This window comes from Thalassophryne amazonica, chromosome 2 (genome assembly GCF_902500255.1).
Source record: "Thalassophryne amazonica chromosome 2, fThaAma1.1, whole genome shotgun sequence".
In the NCBI taxonomy this organism is placed as follows: domain Eukaryota; kingdom Metazoa; phylum Chordata; class Actinopteri; order Batrachoidiformes; family Batrachoididae; genus Thalassophryne; species Thalassophryne amazonica.
Window position 1 is genome coordinate 23,271,049 of NC_047104.1, and position 22,378 is coordinate 23,293,426.

At 41.8% G+C, this 22,378-nt stretch overlaps 1 protein-coding gene across 1 annotated transcript in view; it reads right to left on the reverse strand.

Annotated features, from left to right (window-relative positions):
• Positions 1 to 22,378, reverse strand: part of celf1 (cugbp, Elav-like family member 1) — a 205,465-nt gene that overhangs the window by 72,796 nt on the left and 110,291 nt on the right. Inside the window, exons 5-6 of the mRNA XM_034184315.1 lie at positions 20,655 to 20,789; positions 8,758 to 8,837 (exon numbers count right to left, since the gene is read on the reverse strand). Of these exons, the coding sequence (XP_034040206.1) occupies positions 8,758 to 8,837; positions 20,655 to 20,789 (215 nt within the window). The remainder of the gene's footprint in view (positions 1 to 8,757; positions 8,838 to 20,654; positions 20,790 to 22,378) is intronic.

Consider the following 22,378-nt stretch of genomic DNA (forward strand, 5'->3'; position numbering starts at 1 on the left):
CATCATGCTCACACAGCAGAGGAAGCAATCACATGTTGTACAATAGTACATAAGTCAACAAAAATGTGTAAGGACAAAATAATGTGAGAGCACAGAATGTTATAAGAATAATGAATGTACTGATTAAATAGACATTTGGATCACCAGCTGAGCATTCATATGATCAGATGGATATTCACATGGGGCAGCCTGGCTGATGGCATCTGCAGTGCGCAGTGAGGCACTGGTGAAGGCACTGAAAAGGTGATATATGTTTTTATTTATTACCATCTGAGGAAAGCATGCTGACACATGTGCATCACAGTGGCGTGTTGAGAGGTGGTGTCCCACATGGCATGATATGTGTTCTCCAGCTGTGAGTAGCGAACACAGCGCTAAGCTTCTGCGGCTCGTTGGTGACACACCCACCTGTCTGGTGTGGAGAGCACATATCTGTCCTTGTTTTATTATTTGATTTATTGTTCTTTTTTACTTTAACACGCCCCTGTGTCTGGAGCATGAAGCAAAGCCATCAGACAGGAATGAGCTCATGCTGTTGTCCTTACTGTTGTATTTTTTTTTGGCACTGTTTATTTTAATTCAACACCTTCCTGTCACTCACACTCTCGCCTGACAATGTGCGTGTTATCATCTGCCAGCATCGATACTCCTGCACTGACATAATCTGAGCAACATGATCCCTTGGGCTCACGGCTGGCTGGCCGTGGACCGCTGTGTCATATGGGATGGGGTTTATATAGGATCTATGTAAGTCACATGGGGGCGGTGCATTTTTTATTTTTAACTCTGTTGTGCCGGCATGTGTGCAGTGCTGTGTGGTGATCCCACCTCTAGAGAGACATGCTGATTATGTCATGATGGGTGGTCCACAGCTTGACATGCAGGTCAGCTGTGTGCACGAGCCTGTCACATGCATCGACTCATGTGGGCACACTAGCTGGCTCGCACCGGCACGTCTGATACTACAGCCTTAATGATAAAATGTCCCATCTGGCAATTCTACGGTAACGAATTATCAATCTGAGCTATCTGGCGTGGTTAGATGCCCATATGGTCCAGATTTTCCTGCTGTTGTAATTTCCCGTTACAATAGAATGCCCATATCCATGGGTGGGCCAATAAAATGTTACCACTTTTTAAACTTTGTACAGTTCCAGAATAATAAAGATTTATTGTTTCATTTGCAGGGAATATCAATCCTGAAAATGGAAAAGAAATGCGGAGAATCCCTATGAGATGCGTGGCATGTCATCACAAACTTCAATGTGCGGTTGCAGCTGTAATCTCCAAATAAGAGGAGCGTCGGATTGAACGTCATCAATTATTGAACTGTGTGTGAAACAAGAGACAAAGTGGGACAACCTTGGTATCAAATGTAATTTGATAATTTGATAAATTTTAAGAATTGGATGTAGTTTGTGCAGATATGGGGAATATGCATCTGTTATCTTCAATTTTACAAATAGTTTGGTTTTTATTTTGTTTATTTCCATCTGCTATTTGAATAAATCCATCCGTTTTCCTTGTTTTTGGTATCAGGATGCCACAAATCTGGTAAGGGGAGTCTGGCAATTGTCCAAACAAGGTTTTGTGCATACATGATACAGGATGCAGGTTGCTGATGGAATTTCCTGTAGAGGGCGACTGTTGCAGCAACTGTAAATAAAGCTACACATTACATCAACGACAGATTAAACAGATTACAGTCAGTGTTAATTCAACATGGAACATTACTAGAAATAACAGTAGAGGTGAAGTTAATGAAATTACTTGGCTTGTCATTAGGAAATCATTAGATTGTACATATATACATACAGCTGTAAGGCACACCTCGTACAGCGCTGACAATACAAACACTTACTACTGCGAGATACTGTGACCCCAGGCTGTTGAGTCCAGTAAGGTTCCCCCACAATTGAAACAGCACTGAATTGCTGCATCTGTTGCATGCAGCTGCTGGGCCATGCGCTTCTGCTCCTTGTCCTTCTGGGTGTCCTGCGAATTCACCACAATGGGAGATGAACAGCCCTAAACTAACCAGAGGAAAGAGGCTGCTCTGAGTAGCAGGAGAATAATAGTCAACATAGCGGTAAAGCTGCAAATCCTTATACCGTTTAACTGGCAGGAGGTCAAAGATGCAAGTAGTGCTTTTTGCATCTTTCCTCAAACTGGTTCACATGCCAGTGGAGGGGCAGGCCCATAACCACCACGATAGTGTCTCTTGGATGGACAGTGTGGAAAAATATGGCACTAATATTCCTTGTTGCCACTGATGTCACTCAACTCTGCATGCCACAAATACAAAAAAAATATCTCAAAATAGGATTTTAAAGCAGGGCTCACCAACCGCTCCTGAAGATCAACTGCCCTGCATACATTCCCAACTCTTCCTGTTCCTTCCACAGTTATTTAATTCATTAAGTCGGTGTAATTAGCCAATCAAAGCAAGGAACATACAGTGAGGCAAATAAGTATTTGATCCACTGCTGATTTTTTCACGTTTCCCAAAAAAAAAAAAAAAAAAAAAAATGGAGAAAATCACATTGGATGATTTTTAAATAATTAATTAGGATTTGATAGTATTTGATACAATACAAAAACAGACCTTAATATTTGGTACAGAAATCTTTTTTACAATTACAGAGGACAGACATTTCCTGTAGTTCTTGACCATGTTTGCACACTGCAGCAGGTATTTTGGTCCACTCCTCCATACAGATCTTCTCAAGATCTTTCAGGTTTGGAGTTTCTTCTCCCTCCAAAGATTTTCTATTGAGTTCAGGTGGCTCGGTCACATCCAGGACCTTGAAATGCTTCTTATGGAGCCACTCCTTAGTTGGCCTGGCTATGTGTTTGGGGGTCATTGTCATGCTGGAAGGATCCAGCCACGACCCATCTTCAATGCTGTTACTGAGGGGAGGAGGTTCTTTGGCCAAAATCTCAAGATACATGACCCCATCCATCCTCCCTTCAATACAATGCAGTCGTTCTGTCCCCTTTGCAGAAAGCACCCTCAAAAAATGATGTTTCCACACCCCCATGCTTCACAGTTGGGACGGTGTTCTTGGGGGTGTTCTCATCCTCCAAACACAGCGAGTGGTGAGTTGATACCATAAAGCTTTATTTTTTCATCTGAACACATGACCTTCTCCCATGCCTCCTCTAGATCATCCTAGATGGTCACTGTGGTGAACTTCAAACGGGCCTGGACATGTGCTGCCTTGAGCACGGGGACCTTGCTCTGCCCTGTCAGGATTATAAATCCATGATGTGATGTAAGTGTGTTACTAATGTAATTTTGTGACTGGTAGGCCCCAGCTCTCTTCAGGTCATGACCAGGTCCTCTCGTGTAGTTCTGCGAGGCCTTTCTCAGAATCATCATGAACCCACGAGGTGATATCTTACATGGGGAGCCCCCCAGACCGATGAAGACTGCACAGTACAGTCTTGCGTCCTTCTACTTTTCCTAATAATTGGCACCAACACTGCTTGCCTGTTGTCCTGTAGCCCATCCAGCCTTGTGCAGGTCTCCAGTTTTGTCCCCGGTGTCCTTAGACAGCGCTTTGTTTCTTGGGCATGGTGGATAGGTTGAGTCTGATTGATTATGTAGACAGGTGTCTTTATACAGGTAAAGAGTTCAAACAGGTGCAATTAATACAGGTAAAGAAGTGGAAGAATAGGAGGGCTTCTTAAAGAAAAATTAACCGTATGTGAGAACCAGAATTCTTACTGGTGGGTATGGTGATCAAGATACTTATTTCATGCAATAAAAATGCAATTTAATTGTGCAAATTTGGTCAAAACTGTGCAAAGTGCGCATGAAGCAGGAATCGGATTGCAAAACGCTGAAGAATCCGTAGCTTGCTAGATCCAATGCCTCGTGCACCTGAGGTTACAAATATTTGCAACACACCAGCAGCTGTAAAGCCCCGTTTCACACCGGCTGCTCCCAGTTGCTCCCTGTGTGCGTCATGACGACGCAGGAATTTCTGCGTCAGGTGCACGCAGCAGGGGGCAGAGAGGAGGTGAGAACACAGCCTGCAGGTTCTCTGCACAGAGAAGTCAGAGTGCATAGTTTGGCTGCAGACAGACTGTGCACTCTGACTTCTCTTCTGCTTGTTGTGCTGAACTGCAGGGCTGCACTCTGAGTTCTGTTATAGTTTATCTTTCCTCCCTTGACCGTCCTTTAGCAAATGTGGAGATTGTTGGAGTTCTACTTGATGTTGACACGTCCTGGACTTATGTCCTTTTTTAACTGTGATGAGAGAGTGAGGAGAGAAAGGAACTAACTGCCTGCAGACAATTTTTTTTTCTTTTCTTTCCTCCTTTGACCGCGAGATGCGAGCGAACCGTCAAGCAATGCGGAGATGTCTGGAGTTCTACTTGATGTTGACATGTCCTGTCTCGGGACGTATGTCCTTTTTTTTTTTTAACTGTGCTGTGAGAGTTTGAGCAGAGAACAAGGAAATAATGCCTGAAGCCAGACTTTTTTTTTTCTTTTAATTGTTCACATGTGCGCGCGTGAACGAACGTCCATGAGTGGACTCGGAGATGTCCGGACTTCTTTACGTGGTATTTCTGGCAATCAGTCTGGCATTTTTTTTTAAGCGTGTAGTTTTTACTGCATTGAGTACACGGTATAAAAACAATCCGTGGTGATTTATACTGCGGGAACAACGGAACACAGCAGGAATCATAATTGGCTTTGAGGTCACGTTGGTAACGCCTCTTTGCCCCGAGTTACGCCTCTTGGACCCGACTTGTGCTGGAACCACTTCCTTCTCTGCGTCGAGCACAGGGACGCCAAAAAAATTAAGACAGGTTTAATTTTTCGGCGCCCGACTTGCTTCCTCCTTTGCGCCGCTGCAGAACGCTGGGTTGTGGGCGGCCAGCTGCATTGTCTGGGCACTGAGTTGCTTCCATTGGGCCTGCATCAATAACGATGCACAGCGCAACCGGAGCAACCTGGAGCAGCCCCGGTGTGAAAGGTGTTTAAGAGCCCATCGAACCCTATCCCGCCAGGTGTCGCCAAATTCCAGGTGACACACTATGACATCTGACACCACTCGTTTGGCACTTAGGAAATGTTGGGCCATTCACACTATCATCATGAAATCGGTCAGAAAACAGTCAGCAGACAATCACTGACAAGCTGGATGTGAAATTTGTCTAAGTTGCCCCACGACTGAGGAGTTCCAAAAAGCCACATCCATGTGTGTTGCATGTGTCTTTTACGTGTGGCACCCCCTACCCCCCGCTCCTCCAACACATCTGGTGTGCCGGGTGGAGCACACTTGTATAAAATGCTTATACTTATGTACAGATCTGATCACATGGGGGCTGGACAGCCAGGTCTGATGGCACACAGCACGGGGAGGGGCCTGTCAGCTGATCAAACCACACCGACAGCTGGATGACAGGTCCGTGCACACATTACACCACTCTGCATTTAATCATTAGTGATCGATCTCTGCGTCCCCTCCACAGCATGTCTTTTTCCTGGTTCTCCTCCCTCAGCCCCAACAGTCCCAGCAGAAGACTGCCCCTCCCTGAGCCTGGTTCTGCTGGAGGTTTCTTCCTGTAAAAGGGAGTTTTCCTGTCCCACTGTAGTGAAGGCTTGCTCCAAGGGGGTCTGTTTTGACCGTTGGTGGTTTTACATAATTATTGTATGGCCTTGCCTTACAATATAAAGAGCCTTGGGGCAACTGTTTGTTGTGATTTGGCGCTATATAAAAAAAATGGATTGATTGATTGATTACAAACACAGAAACCACTGCCAGGTCAGGACAGTATATACATAATTACAACAATGGCTATATATGCAATTACATAAATAACAAAAATGAAATGACCCAATAACACAGAGTGACACGTTGGTCTGGGTGCTGACAAGGGGGGGTGTCCACAGCTGCGGCTGTAAAGATCTCTGCTCCTGGACATCCCAGCTTGAGAACACGTTCTGTGTTGGAAAGACATGAGCTGACAACATTCCTCTGGCCCCTGTGAGGTGCGTGTCTCTGCCTGCTGTCCTCACGTGGAAATATATAAAACATCTTTGCGGACATCAGCGGCCGCACACAGCACACCTCGTCCATGTCTTTGTTGATTAAAGGCCAGTGATGGTAGCACAGTGGTAATGTTTCCGTCTGGTAATCACAGCTTATAGGTTCGAATCCCGTGAGTGACATTTTTTTATTTAACCAGGGTTGTTTAACTGCAGGGTTCTGTATTGCGTCCCCCTTCTATGTATTATTTGTATCAACCCAGTGACATTCATTAATTATACAGCTGGTTTTTATTTTATTGTTCACCACATCAGCTGCATGATGTGGTGCAGCTGCCTGCACTGAGTTCCTGCTCGAAAAATACTGTCGCATGCATGAACCATGGCACCGGGATCAGGCACGCCTGCCTGTCAGCTCGGCGCAATGTTTTCATGGTTCGATCATACGGGCTGTTTCGCCGTCAGTTGCCCTGAGTTGTATTTATTTGTACTATGTGTGAAGGGGCCCTCAAGAACATCTCTAACCTACCGAGCAATCATGTCACACACAGCAAACCTCCACCAGCCTAGAACATTACTGTTTGTACTCCAAGTACCTGCATCTAAGGTTTCAAATGCAACCCCTCGGCTGCGTTGCGACATCTGTGTGACGTATCAAGTAGAGGATTGTCTGTTGGAGTGAAATACGGTGGGGACCTCTTGTCCCTTGTGGCTGCTATGGGTAACATGAAGGCCCAACAGGAATGCGACTTTGGTGAAACAAGAAGTCTTCAATGGCAGATCAGACGGAGGATGTCAGTTGTGGATCCTGTCTTTATCCCTATGCTTTTATTTGTCTCTGTGCTGTGTGTGTACGCGCGCACCCTTGATCCATGTCTGAGTCCGGTGTTTGTGTGAGTGTGTCTGTGTGTATCCTTGTCCGTCTGTCGGCTGTCATCCGTGTGGGTCTCTGTTGTGTCTATACCGTGTATGTGAAGGTTTGTTTCCGTGGTTTTGTCATGTGGTTCTGTCTCTGTTCCTGTTTGAGCTTCACACCTGCTGTCAATTAGTTCAGTTTGTTTACAAGCCACACCTTTTCCATTGTTGAGTTAATATTATTTTTTTCACTGACAACTGAAAATCAGTGACGGTTGATTGCCACAGTTACGCGTGTGTGTTTGCCTCCACCTTGATCACCGTTTGCAAGTACATTCTCCCCGCTGTGTTTTTGACATTCGTTGGTTTAGCCCTGGCTTTATTCCTCCCCAGTGATCTCTTCCCCGTCTCTCTGTGTGAACTTGTTGTAATCTCATACCCTCACTTATGTCCTATTGTTTCCACTGTGTATTAAAGCGCCCTGGTTTTGCACCTGTACGTCCTGTCTCACAGCTGCCTGCTTTTGGGGTTCAATGGAACTCTGGCTAAGCTCAAAACGTAACAGTCATGCATTGTAACCCAATGGCTCTGAAGGTGTGTAAAGGCTGCACAGGCACAGGCACAGAGAAAGGCTGGACACAAATGTAGACTTGCAGGCCCGGCAGGATCTGTTAAACAGAGCAGAGTCAAAACACAGCTAGAGCAAAAACAGGATGGAGACAGAGTGCTGGTAAGTGATAGGAATCAACAAATGAGCAATGAGGGAGACGCAACAGATGTAATATACATAAGGAAGGCAGTGACAGGAAAACAAGGTGCATGTGAGGATGAAGGATCTGGAAAGGGGCGTGGCCGATAGATGAACAGGTACAAGAGAGTGAGGGAAGGAAAATGTAATGCAAACAGAACCAAGAGAACTAAGTGGATGGAAAAACTAATGGTGGAAATTGTGACTTGCTAATATCGGTCATTTTGGGCAACTGGGACGTCGGGTCTCTCAAAATGCACACTGCCCTCCAAAAGCATGTTATTGTATCATAACCAAATTAGAACAGAATAGATACTGAGTGATACATAACATGAATGCAATACACATGGCAAGCAAACTATTAGTTGAACAGAGGATAAATGACAAACAAAATCGGAGACTACAGAATAATGCACGTCATAAAAGATAATCAAAGCTAAACCCTAAGATAAACAGAACACAACCAGACCATAAGACACTGAAGATAAAGAACCAAAATCAGAAAATACATAATACTACAGAAGATAGACTCAAGCATACAGAAAGAAAAGCAATAAATGACTGAACTGAAAATACAGAAAATAAATCCAGAGACAAGAGAATACTGAATAACTGAAAACCAAAACCAGGAACCAAAGAATAATGCATAAATGGGAATTTTCAAACCAAACTAGAATGACAATAACCAAGTGACAAAAATAAAAACAAATATATAGTCAAGACTGGGGCACACGGAAGGAAAAGGGGACAAATTAAAACTGGAACCCAAATTGGACCGAATCCTGACAATTAAATAGGAACAACACTTAATAGACAAGATCCTCCACCCCCAAACATTTTTGCTACTTTTGTGGTGTAAATTGTGGAATGTCACTCAAGCCTTCTCTCAAGATGGCAGTCTGAGCTACTCGAAACTGGCTGCTTCAATGAATGACGAAGTCTGGTCTGTGCTTATTCAATGCTACGCTCTGAACATTTGAGATGGACAACTCTGAGTTGGCAGATTGTACTGCTGTGAACTCTACCATACAACAGGCTAATCCAGGCTGCTAACGACAGTAGCAAGTGATGGCAGGGGGACCGACTACAACATGGAGGTATCATATTCAGTATTTGTACCCATGTATGCTTTGTGAACTGTGATATTCACCTCCATGCTCTGGGACTGGTGCATAGACCTGATCGCAGACTGGGCCATTTGTCTTGCTGTGAAGGTCACAAATGCACAACCTGAAACAGAAACATCATATACATACATATAAATACCCCAACACAGGCAGACATGGAAGACAAATTAAAGACAAAGCCTGGAAATGTAAGGCCCAGATTTCAACCCAATTCAACACCTGTGGGAGATTTGAAACAATGCGTTACAGTTGTTGATGATTTTTGGGCCTGAAAATGGGCATAATGTGTGGTAAAAGTAGCATTGTAGAAAACTGTGAGCAACCATGAAAGTTTTAGACATTTTAAAAATTCATGACTTTGGCTTCATTTTTGATCCACAAAGCATGACTAGTCAGATTTAACTGGTGCAGGCGGGTGTTAATCTTGTGTAAATGTAGGGGAAAGTGGATGAGGGGGTACAATATGTCATAATTGGGGCCTACCGTTCTCTGATCTGAAGCCTAATTCTTATCCTCCTTCACAACATGAAACCCATGAAAAGCATGTCGCAGTCTTCAACAGTTTAGTTTAGAGAGGTTAACAAACATTGTACCTTTTGGAAAGTGTAGGCAATTGACCAAAATAGCATTATGCACATGTGTAAGGGAATCCTGTGTACTCTGGTGTACAGTATTCAGCATGTTCAGTTACACTGTATGTAGTGTATAAGGGCAGAAATTGGGAACAGACCACCTTTAGGGCCCCTTCAAACATAGTGTGAATTTGGTTGAATTGAACATTAAGTGCGCATGAAGCAGGCATTGTATGCAAAACGTGTAAAATTGTAGCTGCATCCAAGGCCTCGTACACCTGTTGCTTCAACTATTTGCGCACACCAGTGGCTGAAAGACAGAGTGTGCACTGTGTGAACCCATCACATCCTCTTACGGCAGGTGCAGGCCACATTCCAGGTGACACGCACGAACAGCTCACACTGCTCGCATGGCACTTAGAAATGTGTGGCCATTCACACTATCATCACGAAAACAGTCAGCAGACAATCACTGTCGGACTGGATGTGAAATTTGTCTAAGTTGCCCCAAGAGTGTGGCTTTGCAAACAGACAGTGAGTTGGTGTGTGCGCTAAATTGACAGGAGGTGTGGCTTCCAACCGTTCTATCTACCACTGCCATCAGTCTGCAATGTTCACTGCAAATTCTGTTCATCTTCATCACTCCCAAGGAAAAACCACAACTTTGCTGTGAAAAACAGTGCAAACCACTAAGGCACCATGCCGCTCCATTTGTGTGATAAATTTCCATTATCGGTGGATGCCTGTGTGATTGAGTTTGCAAACTACCCATGGAACACGGCCATGTCATCTGGTGCAACGGATCGGTAATACAACAGGGTAATGTGGCTTTGAGAATGCGTCCTCTGAAGCATCTATAATTTACTACGTGATACCTCTGACGTTATCCAAGATACAGCCAGCTATCTCCATTTTATTTTGAACACTGATTATCATATTTATAGACTCTGATGGTGACAAGAGCTGAAGAAGTGTCCCTCTCTGAAGGACAGACTACTTAATCAGCTAGTTAAAAAAAAAGTAGAGATCTGTGAGCAAGCTCCACAAATAATACTGACATGCTGTCATACGTTTTCACTGGATGTATTATATATCATGGCATTAAATCTTTTATTATGAAATACCTGAATGGCCAGAACAAGTCATAGTTTTTTCTGTACTGAAGATGATACACATGATAAAACTGCATAATGTACACATCTGGATTGCCCTATTACTGAGTATGGTCACATTTTACAAGACCGAAAATTGCTGGCTAACTATTCGATTTGGAAAAATGAACAAAGGAAAATAAACCAAGATCCACATTTTACTGGAAACGTGAAGACCACATGCTTGATGGAATGGTTCTTGAGTCTAATTCCAGACTTGAGAGTCCAAACACAAGGTTGAGAAGATTATGCTGATGACCAACTCAGATGTTGGGGAAGCAAAAAGAATGCTTCCTTAAGCATAATGACGATGATATAAGTTGTCACTTTTAGTTTAGTTGTATAAACATGAAGCTAGAGCGTAGATATAAGGTTTTCTGGGTTCCTTTGTGTGAAAACATGGGAGTAAGAAACTTAATAGTCCTTTGCATGTGTTCTCAAATATAAGATATTGCCAACTTTGTCTTTTGCCAGCAGCTATTTTGAAATTCAACATAGTGGCTGTAATTGTGGTTGGATCACGTTTGTTCTGCTCTTATATAAAAGAGCATTCAATCTGAATTGAATTCAATTTATTTTATTTGTATAGCGCCAAATCACAACAAAGCTGCCTCAAGGTGCTTCACATGAGTAAGGTGAAACCTTACCAACCCCCCTGAGCAAGCACACAGGTGACAGTATCAGAAAAACTCTCTCTGCAATAATGAGGAAGAAAACCTCATGCAGACCAGACTCAGAGGGGTGACCCACTGCTTCGGACATGCAAATAGTTACAAGGTTTATATAGACTGTACAAGAGTTTCTTTACAAACAGAAGACAGAGAAGAGCAAGAAAAACAGAATTCTTAATTGAAAATACAGTAGAGTCCATCTTGGGTATCTAATACATAGGAGTCCACATCCAGCACTGGTAGGCTGCAAGAAAAGACCTCTAGTCAGTGCGTGGAATCACGAGGTTACCTGGGGTGCAGAGTAAGGATCAGTCATTGGTGTTGTCAGTGCCTCGGACAGAGAGAAAAAGAGAATCAGTCGGTCGGAAATAACTGCACCTGAGGCATTAATTCACCAGCAATAAATCAACATGGAAGCAAAGAGATTGCTAAGGCGGTCGCGGGCAGCTAGCCCTGTGCTTCACTAACAGACCTGGGAATTTAGATGTAGTGAGGCCAAGACCTGTTCTGTTGCTAATAATATGAATTAAAAGAATAAGAAGCAGAAGTTACATACTACACCGGTATGCTAGCCATATGAGAAGGAGACTCGATGAGTCTTTAGTCCTGACTTGAATGTCTCTACAGAACATGACTACTGTCTATCTGCAGGGGAAATCATTCCACAAGGCAGGCACACGATAAGAGAAGGGTCTGTGGCCTGCTGATTTTTTTTTAACCTTATGGCCCAGTCACACGGCACTTAATGAAGTGCAGCAAAGTCCACGCAAAAAAAGAAATATGGACTTCATTGACTTTTGTTGGCATCGTGTAACCTTCGCGCAGCTTCGTTCCTGCACCTGGCGCTTTGTCAGGATTTTTAAACTGTTGAAAATTTTTGAACGAATGCTGCCGAAAACCTCAATTCGTCCGTATTTCATTTTGCTGTAGGTCTTGATGGTTTTTATTGTTTGCTTAGTTTTGTAACATCAGCATTTAGTTTCACTTCATTCAACAGGCTGAATGTTTTCACACAGTACAAAAGCCAGTTTTTTGAGCACTTCTGTGGAGGAGCTGCAGCTCCTCTGCGGCGAAGCTGTGTGTGCTGTGTGGGCGTCTGCCTCTGAAATTGAAAAATGCTCATAAAATGAGCAATATTTGACTTATTTCAGCAAATGATGTATCATTTTGTATGTTTTTGGGTTTGGGGGATTCATTTATGGGGTTGTTTGTGTGATCCAAGGTCAAGGTCATCGGGGAATGTCAGGGTCATTGTCTCATTTTTCCATATTTTTACCTATTTTCTATATCAAACTACCCCTCCCAGTCAGGTGAATGTCCAAATACCTGTCTTTTGTTAAATAATCAGAGATACATTTTATAAGCTTTAGAATGATACCATATATGACCCGATTTAAACAGCATCCCTACTTGAAAAGTAAACAAATGAAAACTAACAAGAATTCTGTTCCAGGTGAGCAATTACCAAATTATCACATACACATGATTCTGCCAGGCTTCACATGGCATGATTCTGCTAAACCTTTACAAATACAACAAAGAACGAATCACACTATAAGTATTAAACCTTTTATCTAATATTGCAGCAATTACACAACTTTGAAGGTCAAGGTCATTCAGACATATTAAGGTGAATCATACATTAACATCTTATTTCAGGTGCTTTATTATATTAAATATATTAGTACGGCATTACCCTCACATCAGGGTGAATGTGAGGCATTATTTATAAAGCGCTTTGAGAATCTAATACAGATGGAAACGGGCTATATAAATGCAGTCCATTTACCATTTTAAAGCTGTGAAATTGTAACTGTATGTCTTTTGTGGGCTGGTATAGTGAACTGGTTGAAGAGAAACTATGCTTGACTCAGAAGTGTAAGTAAAATAGTTAGGTCACCAGTATCAGTGTAAAGTATGTATCTGTCTTGATGAGGAATAACTGAAACCATTATTTATTTAGTTCAATATTTTACATCATACCAATCTACTTTTAACTGTGTTGCAGTAAGCTAGAGAAAACGTTTTACTTTTTGTAAGATGACAACGCAAGTTTTACCTTGAAATGCCTCTTCACCTTGATGTTCAAAGTTAAGTAATTATGATATAGGATACAAACGATCTACAACTTCTGTTATGGCTGTATGTTTGAATGATATTAAGATCATCCTACCAACAACACAGATATATGTCTTTAATATGATACTTTGGTTATAACTGTCTTTGAAGAGAATTCTTATTAATCTAAATTTCATGCACTTTGAAGCTAGAATATTGCTTAAATTAGGTCATATATGGTATTGTTCTAAAGCTAATGACAGTATCTCTTCAAATATTGATGATAGGATGATATTTAGACACTTCCTTGACTGTGAGATGTGGCGAATTGTTTGAAAAAGATGAAAATATAGGAAAATGAGACACTGACCTTGACATTTCTCAATGACCTTGACCCTGGATTACACAAATGACCCCATAAATGAATGTCCCAAGCCCAAAAACATGCAAAACGATACCTCATTTGCTGAGATACGAGGGCTGTCCGTAAAGTATAGGTCCTTTTTATTTTTTTCAAAAACTATATGGATTTCATTCATATGTTTTTACGTCAGACATGCTTGCACCCTCGTGCGCATGCGTGAGTTTTTCCATGCCTGTCGGTGACGTCATTCGCCTGTGAGCACTCCTTGTGGGAGGAGTCGTCCAGCCCCTCGTCGGAATTCCTTTGTCTGAGAAGTTGCTGAGAGACTGGCGCTTTGTTTGATCAAAATTTTTTCTAAACCTGTGAGACACATCGAAGTGGACATGGTTCGAAAAATTAAGCTGGTTTTCAGTGAAAATTTTAACAGCTGATGAGAGATTTTGAGGTGATTCTGTCGCTTTAAGGACTTTTCACGGTGCGAGACGTCGCGCTGCGCTCTCAGGCAGCGTCATCAGCCTGTTTCAAGCTTAAAACCTCCACATTTCAGGCTCTATTGATCCAGGACGTCGTGAGAGAACAGAGAAGTTTCAGAAGAAGTCGGTTTCAGCATTTTATCCGGATATTCCACTGTTAAACGAGATTTTTTTTAATGAAAGACGTGCGGACGGGTCCGCGCGTCGGGACGCAGCCGACGCGGCGTGGCGGCACAGGAAAAACACCTCCGTGTTGATAACCATTTGTAAAATCCAGGCGGCTTTTGATGGCTTTCAGTGGAGTGAGTATATGAGAAATTGTTTATCAGCTGGAGATGTTCCAACTTGTCCTCAAGGCTTCCAACAGAGGTGTTTTTCCTGTGGCGGAGCGTCGCGGCGGCTGCGAGCCGACGCTGCATCCGCCTGCACGTCTTTCATTTAAAAAAAATCTCCTTTAACAGTGGAATATCCAGATAAAATGCTGAAACCGACTTCTTCTGAAACTTCTCTGTTCTCTCACGACGTCCTGGATCAATAAAGCCTGAAATGTGGAGGTTTTAAGCTTGAAACAGGCTGATGACGCCGCCTGAGAGCGCTGCGCGACGTCTCGCACCGTGAAAGTCCTTAAAGCGACAGAATCACCTCAAAATCTCTCATCAGCTGTTAAAATTTTCACTGAAGACCAGCTTAATTTTTCGAACCATGTCCACTTCGATGGTGTCTCACAGGTTTAGAAAAAATTTTGATCAAACAAAGCGCCAGTCTCTCAGCAACTTCTCAGACAAAGGAATTCCGACGAGGGGCTGGACGACTCCTCCCACAAGGAGTGCTCACAGGCGAATGACGTCACTGACAGGCGTGGAAAAACTCACGCATGCGCACGAGGGTTCAAGCATGTCTGACGTAAAAACATATGAATGAAATCCATATAGTTTTAGAAAAAAACAAAAAAAAGGACCTATACTTTACGGACAGCCCTCGTATGTCAAATATTACTCATTTTATGAGCATTATTCAATTTCACGACTCCTCTAGAATTTGACCCTGAGAGGGCAACATATAAATTTCGAAAACTCTGAATAACTGAAATATACAGAAAAGGTCCGCCAGATGGACAATGGATCTTTGATATCTGGATGATGGTTGATGATACCCCATCGCCAGTTTGTCAAAACATGTGCTTCTAGATGGGCAGTGTTGCCTCAAATTTGGGGATTTTACTATATATTTTAATGAAATGAGATTTCAGGCTGTTTTGACATCAAATTTTGAATTGACCAAAACTCTAATAAAATTTTGCCTGACGGAAAAACAAACTGTGCCATGCCTAATCAATCTATTTGAAGGGTAATTCGTGCCATGTGGACATCTACATAGGCAGCCACCTGATTTTTACATAGACAGCTCATTAAGCTGTCCACAAGACGACTACTACTACTACTACTACTACTACTACTACTACTACTACTGAATGATCATGTTCGAAAGTGAGTTTCAAATACAAAAAGTAAATCAGGCTTCTCAATATAAAAATTTTCTAAAATTATCTTCCTTAGACTCAAACTGAAAACAAATCTCTACAACTTGATAGAAATTAATTAAAAATACAAAAGCCAAGATGATGGGTTGCATAAGTAATCAGCCCCTTTGGGGTAATACCTGTAAATAATCAGTTTGCCAGTTTTCTTCAGACAAGTCAGGGGATGGATACATGAACATTTCCAAGTCACTGAATATGTCTTGAACTTTATTTACATCAGTTATGAAGACATACAAACAGTATGGCACTCTATGGTAAATCTGTATGGAGTAGACACTTCTGAAAAACTAAGTGACTGTGCAAGAAGGAGATTGAGGAAAGCCACCAAGACACCTCGACAACCCAGAAGAAATTATAGGCTTCTGTGGCTGTGATTGAAGAAATTGTGCACAGTGCAAATTCTGTCTTTTGTATCTCCAGTTATACAGCTTCATGATGAAGTGGAAGGTCTTCTTTCATTAAAACATCAAATCTAGGCTTACATATCAGATGTACCTTCTGGCAAAATGTAGTTGAACTTTCAGATCTTCTTTTTAAGAAAATCCTCCTATGCTCCACTTCATCATCCCAATTTGTGAGCATGCGGCCAACAATTCTACATACCATTCATTCTTTTTGCAAAGGTAACCGCCTTCCAGATTAATATAACCTGAAGTAATTTATCAATAATTTTACACAAGGTAAAAAGGACAGGAATACTGGCATGGATGTCCTCAGTCTGTCATAATGACACATTCAGACCCAAACCTGAAAAACTCTGGTAATAATTACTTCTACCAACTTCCTTGTATAAAGCCTGTCCCATCCAAATGCTATAAGAGATTTAATACTCAATCATACCTCAAGCATTTGACCAGCGGGTAAAGCTCCAGGGATCTGCGACACTGGAGCTGACCTCCACCAGGCAGGTGGAGCTGCTCAGTGAATGGAACAGCCTGGCTTTATACCCAAAAAGTATGGACCATGTTAGCCCTGGGAGCACTTATAGAATGCAATGTGAACATGAACAGTGCTTCTCTGCAGCTGATATTGATTTCACAAAGCATTGATTCAGTTGATTGGATTGCTCTCTGGGACATCCTAAGAATTTGTGTCATCACCAGATGTTACTGTGATATTTATGTCTTTGTGTCCTCAGCTTTTGAGATTTTGATACACCTGGAAAAGCATATGGAGTCATGAAGTAGCTGGACAGAGGTATTTGCCCATGCCGATATCTTTGCAGGAAAGTCCAAGTCTTTCATATCCTGGTGCTTCCTGTTGTACTGTGTGTTTGGAAGACCTGGACCTCTAATCAGTGACCTAAGGTGAGAACTAGATTTATTTGGCACCATGATGTCTTCGGAGGATCCCTGTGTTCTGCTGCCATGATTGTTGCAAACAAACAGTTACTTGGGGAGACTCAGATGAGGAGTATAACGTGCAATGTGAAGAAGCATCAGCTTCCAAAATTTGGGCCCTGTGGCATGTTTCTCTGGGCATGAACCAGCACACAGTTGCCTCATCGTTGAGGACCCCAGCAGCTGCGGAAGGCCAAGGGGACAGTCACTTTTTAATTGACTATCCCTGGTAAAGTCTACTCTACGGTGCTGGAAAGGAGGATATGTCCAATCTTTGAACCTCAGACTAAAGAGAAACAGTGCGGGTTCCATCCTGGTCATGGAACAACCGACCAGCTCTTCACTCTCACAAGGATCCTGGAGGGTGCCTGGGAGTATGCCCATCCAGTCTACATGTGTTTCGTGGACTTGGAGAATGAATATGATCGGGTACCTCGGGAGATACTGTGGGAGGTGCTGCCGGAGTATGGAGTGAGGGAGTCCTTTCTCAGGGCCATCCAATCTCTGTACTCACAAAGTGAGAGCTGTGTTCAGGTCCTTTGCAGTAAGATGGATTCATTTCCAGTGGAGGTTGGCCTCCGCTAGAGCTGAGTGTCATCACCAATCCTGTTTGTGATATTCATGGACAGGATATCGAGGTGTAGTTGGGGTCTGGTGGGATGAGTGTCTCATCACTGCTTTTTGCAGATGATGTGGTCCTGTTGGCTTCATCGGCCTGTGACTTCAAGCACTCACTGTGTCGATTCGCAGCCGAGTGTGAAGCAGCTGGGATGAGGATCAGCACCTCTAAATCAGAGGCCATGGTAAATTAGGAAACAGATGGATTACCTATTCCAGATAGGGAATGAGGTCTTACCCCAACAAATGTGCAGGGGTGAAGGTACGTATCTTTTGTGTTGAACCTTTGTGATTCTTCAGTTTGGCACAGCAAGCCTGTTTTCTTATTTACAACCCCAATTCCAATGAAGATGGGACACTGTGTAAAATATAAATAAAAACAGAATACAATGATTTGCAAATCCTCTTCAACCGATATTCAACTGAATACACCACAAAGACAAGATATTTAATGTTCAAACTGATAGACTTTTTTGTTTTTGTGCAAATATTTGCTCATTTTGAAATGGCTGCCTGCAACACATTTCAAAAAGCTGAGACGGGCCAACAAAAGACTGAGAAAATTGACGAATGCTCAAAGAACACCTAATTGGAAACACGTGAGTGTCATGACTGGGTATAAAAGGCTCAGCCATTTACAAGCAAAGATGGGGCGAGGATCACCACTTTGTGAACAACTTTGTGAAAAAATAGTCCAACGGTTTAAGAACAATGTTTCTCAATGTTCAATTACAAGGAATTTGGGGATTCCATCATCTACAGTTTCCATAACATATTCAGAAGATTCAGAGAATCTGGAGAACTTTCTACACATAAGCAGCAAGGCCGAAAACCAACATTGAAGGCCCATGACCTTCGATCCTTCAGGCGGCACTACATTAAAAACCGACATCATTGTGCAAAGGATCTTACTGCGTGGGCTCAGGAACACTTCAGGAAACCATTGTAAGTTAACACAGTTCGTCGCTACATCTACAAGTGCAAGTTAAAACTCTACCAAGCAAAGCGAAAGCCATACATCAACAACATCCAGAAACGCCGCCGCCTTCTCTGGGCCCGAGCTCATTTGAAATGGACAGACACGAAATGGAAAAGTGTGCTATGGTCTGATGAGTCCACATTTCAAATTGTTTTTGGAAATCATGGACGTTGTGTCCTCTGGACAAAAGAGGAAAAAGACTATCCAGATTGTTACCAGCGCAAAGTTCAAAAGCCAGCATCCGTGATGGTATGGGGGTGTGCTAGTGCCCATGGCATGGGCAACTTACACATCTGTGATGGCACCATCAATGCTGAAAGGTACATCCAGGTTTTGGAGCAACGCATGCTGCCATCCAAGCAACATCTTTTTCAGGGATGTCCCTGCTTATTTCAGCAAGACAATGCCATGCCACATTCTGCACGTGTTACAACAGTGTGGCTTCATAGTAAAAGAGTACAGGTACTAGACTGGCCTGCCTGCAGTCCAGACCTGTCGCCCATTGAAAATGTGTGGCGCATTATGAAGTGCAAAATACGACAACGGAGACCCGGGACTGTTGAACAACTGAAGTCATACATCAAGCAAGAATGGGAAAGAACTCCACCTACAAAGCTTCAACAATTAGTGTCCTCAGTTCCCAAACGCTTATTGAGTGTTGTTAGAAGGAAAGGTGATGTAAGACAGTGGTAAACATACCACTGTCCCAGCTTTTTTGAAATGTGTTGCAGGCATCCATTTCAAAATGAGCAAACATTTGCACAAAAACAAAAAAGTTTATCAGTTTGAACATTAAATATCTTGTCTTTGTGGTGTATTAAATTCAATATAGCTTGAAGAGGATTTGCAAATCAATGTATTCTGTTTTTATTTACATTTTACACAACGTCCCAACTTCATTGGAATTGGGGTTGTAACTAAAAAATCTGTTGGGGAAGCAGCATCTCAGGTATTTGACAAACTCATTCAGAAGTCCAGCTCTGTCCTAGAGTAACCCTTTGATCCAGTGGGAGAATGACAACTAAGATACCATCTATGAAGGAGAAGGACTTTTATGTTGCATTTTTATGTTGGCAGTAAGCGGCAGACAAAAAAATCATATTGTTTTCAATGAAAGGTTGATGGAAAAATTCCGTCACCTCTGGCTGTGAGCACAGCAGCCGCACACCGTGATGGCGTTTATCAACAAAAGTTAAACATTTTCAAATTCAACAACAAACAAGGGGAAAATTTAAGTTTTAAGTGCACAGAACTGCGTGGTTTTAAACAGGTGAGTGTGAATAATTCATGTGATATTTCAGAAAAAATTCATTTATAACCTCACAAAAATTAACCTTTTAAATCTGCCATCACAGCCGGGGCTTCTTGTTTTAATCTAACACTTTGCTACAGCACTGCTGCATCTTTCATTTAAGTAAATTATTGTCTGCCTCATGTCGTCACCTGCAGCCTGCTGCTGCAAATGACATAAATTCTGCTATAATGGCCACTGCAATGATTTTTCGGATGCCGAGAAGTGAACACAGCATTACCCATGCAGGACACATTAGCAGCACTCAGTAGTCCTTCAGTCGTAGACCACCTCCCCTGAAGTGTGTGAAGGAGTTTTATCATGGATCCTTCCTTCCTTCAGCTGTCAGACTGTAGAGCAGCACTGCTGCTAATCTACCAGGTACACACCAAAACTAACTGACTGAATGAGTAATGGACACTGATATGCAACATCCACATTTCACTTTTTTTTTTTATCTCAGTTTTATTTCAACTGCACAAAATCTGATGTGCAAGACAACAAACCCTATTGTTAAGTCTGTTTTATGGTTTATAGAGTATATACTGTACCTATTTTTGTACTTCTTGTTCATATTCCTATTTTTATATATCTTAGCTTACATTTCTTCTATTATTGTTTCCTCTTTTATATGTGTGTGTGTGTGTGTGTGTGGTCTTTTACTGCGAATAACATGTAACTTGTCACTGATGTACAGCTGCAGGCCTGTCAAAGACAACTGCAAAACAATTCTTTAAACAAAACAAAAACAAAATAAGAATAAAATTGTTCTAAAGATTTTCAATTTAACCTTTGGAAATGTTTAAATCCAAAGTATTAAACATGTGTGTGACAGTGTGAAAGTAGAACAGAATCTGCCTCACCACGGCTGACTCCATCGGGGCCTCTAAGTATCCGGCACTCCTCTATCTGGCCGTACGGTGAGAACATCAGGCGAATGTCATTCTCGTTACACTTCTTGGAGATCATTCCAATAAAAAGCTTCCTGTCTTCCACTGCTGCATTGAAAACAACACATGAAACACATCTGCTCTACGAGGCATTCAGGACGTTTTCCAACCTCTTCACTCCCCCCCAATCACATTTTGTTCTTCTGTAGCCTTATACCAAAAATGTTACATTCTTGTTTTGTCATGAAATAACACTTAATAACCAATAACAACAAAGCAAAAAGGACCAAAATTTGTTTTTCCATCCCAAATGTATCAAAAATAAAAATCTGAAATATCACAGTGACACGTTTTGAGACTGATGATCCTCAAGTATAACCCATTTTATTGAAAACACGTGTTTAATTTATTGGACATGATTAGTGATTAGTGGCATTAAAACATTCAAACTCAATTTTTCCTCGTACACCACATTTCATATTATTCAACAACACATGCATAACTTGAAATTACAATGTTTATTTTATTCCCTTATAAAGCTAATTAACAAATTATAAGAATGCAAAATATGCATTTCACATTTTATGTACAATATTCAGGTTGTTAGTGATTTAAAGGTTTGTCTGCAAAGACCAAGACAAAGACTACACGCCGTCTTACATCTGGCACAAAACTGTACAGAACCCAATTAAAGTGTCATTGGGAATGTCCCATCAATGCAGTTGTCATTTTTACGTCTCGTCTCCACATTGTTCCGGGAGCAAATGCACTTGCACTCTTCTGTGCGGCCGTGGGCACTGGTCTTAAAATAAGGTGTGGTGAGGCTCATGCTTGCTACGTGGTTCCGTAAATCAGCAGCAAGCCACTGCATTATAGCCCAACAAAAACATGGCCTAAATTCAGGCAAAGAGTTTGTATGTAATGTACAGTGCCTTCCAAAAGTATTGGGCTGCTTGATATTCCACACATTTTCAATTGTTTATGCCATTTCGCAATATAAAAATTTCTCAAATTATTTTCATTAAACTCAAAGCAAATATCTACAGCTTGATATAAATTAATTACAAATATAAAAGCCAAGATGATAGGCTGCATAAGTAATGGGCCCCTTATTGTTGGTTTTCTTCAGACAAGTCAGGGGATGGATACATGAACATTTCAAAGTCACTGATTGTGTCTTGGACTTTATTTACATCAGTTATGAAGAAATGGAAACAGTTTGTTATAATAAATCTGTGTGGAGTAGACAGTTCTGAAAAACTAAGTGACTGTGCAAGAAGGTGAATAGTGAGGAAAGCCACCAAGACACCCAGACAACCCAGAAGAAGTTATAAGCTTCTGTGGCGGTGAGAAATTGTGTATTGTGCATGTTTTGCATTTTGTGTCCCCAGTTATACAGCTTCATGATGAAGTGGCACAGCAGAGGATTTTATTAAAAAGAAGACCTGAAAGTTCAGCTACAATTTGCCAGAAGGTACATCTGAGATGCAAGCCTAGATTTAATGTTTTGGTGAAAGAAAATCCTCTTCTATATCACTTCATCATGAAGCTTTCTGGATATACAGTGCATCCGGAAAGTATTCATAGCGCTTCACTTTTTCCACATTTTTTTAAGTTATAACATTATTCCAAAATGGAGTAAATTCATTTTTTTCCTATACTCACAATATCCCATAATGACAACATGAAAAAAGTTT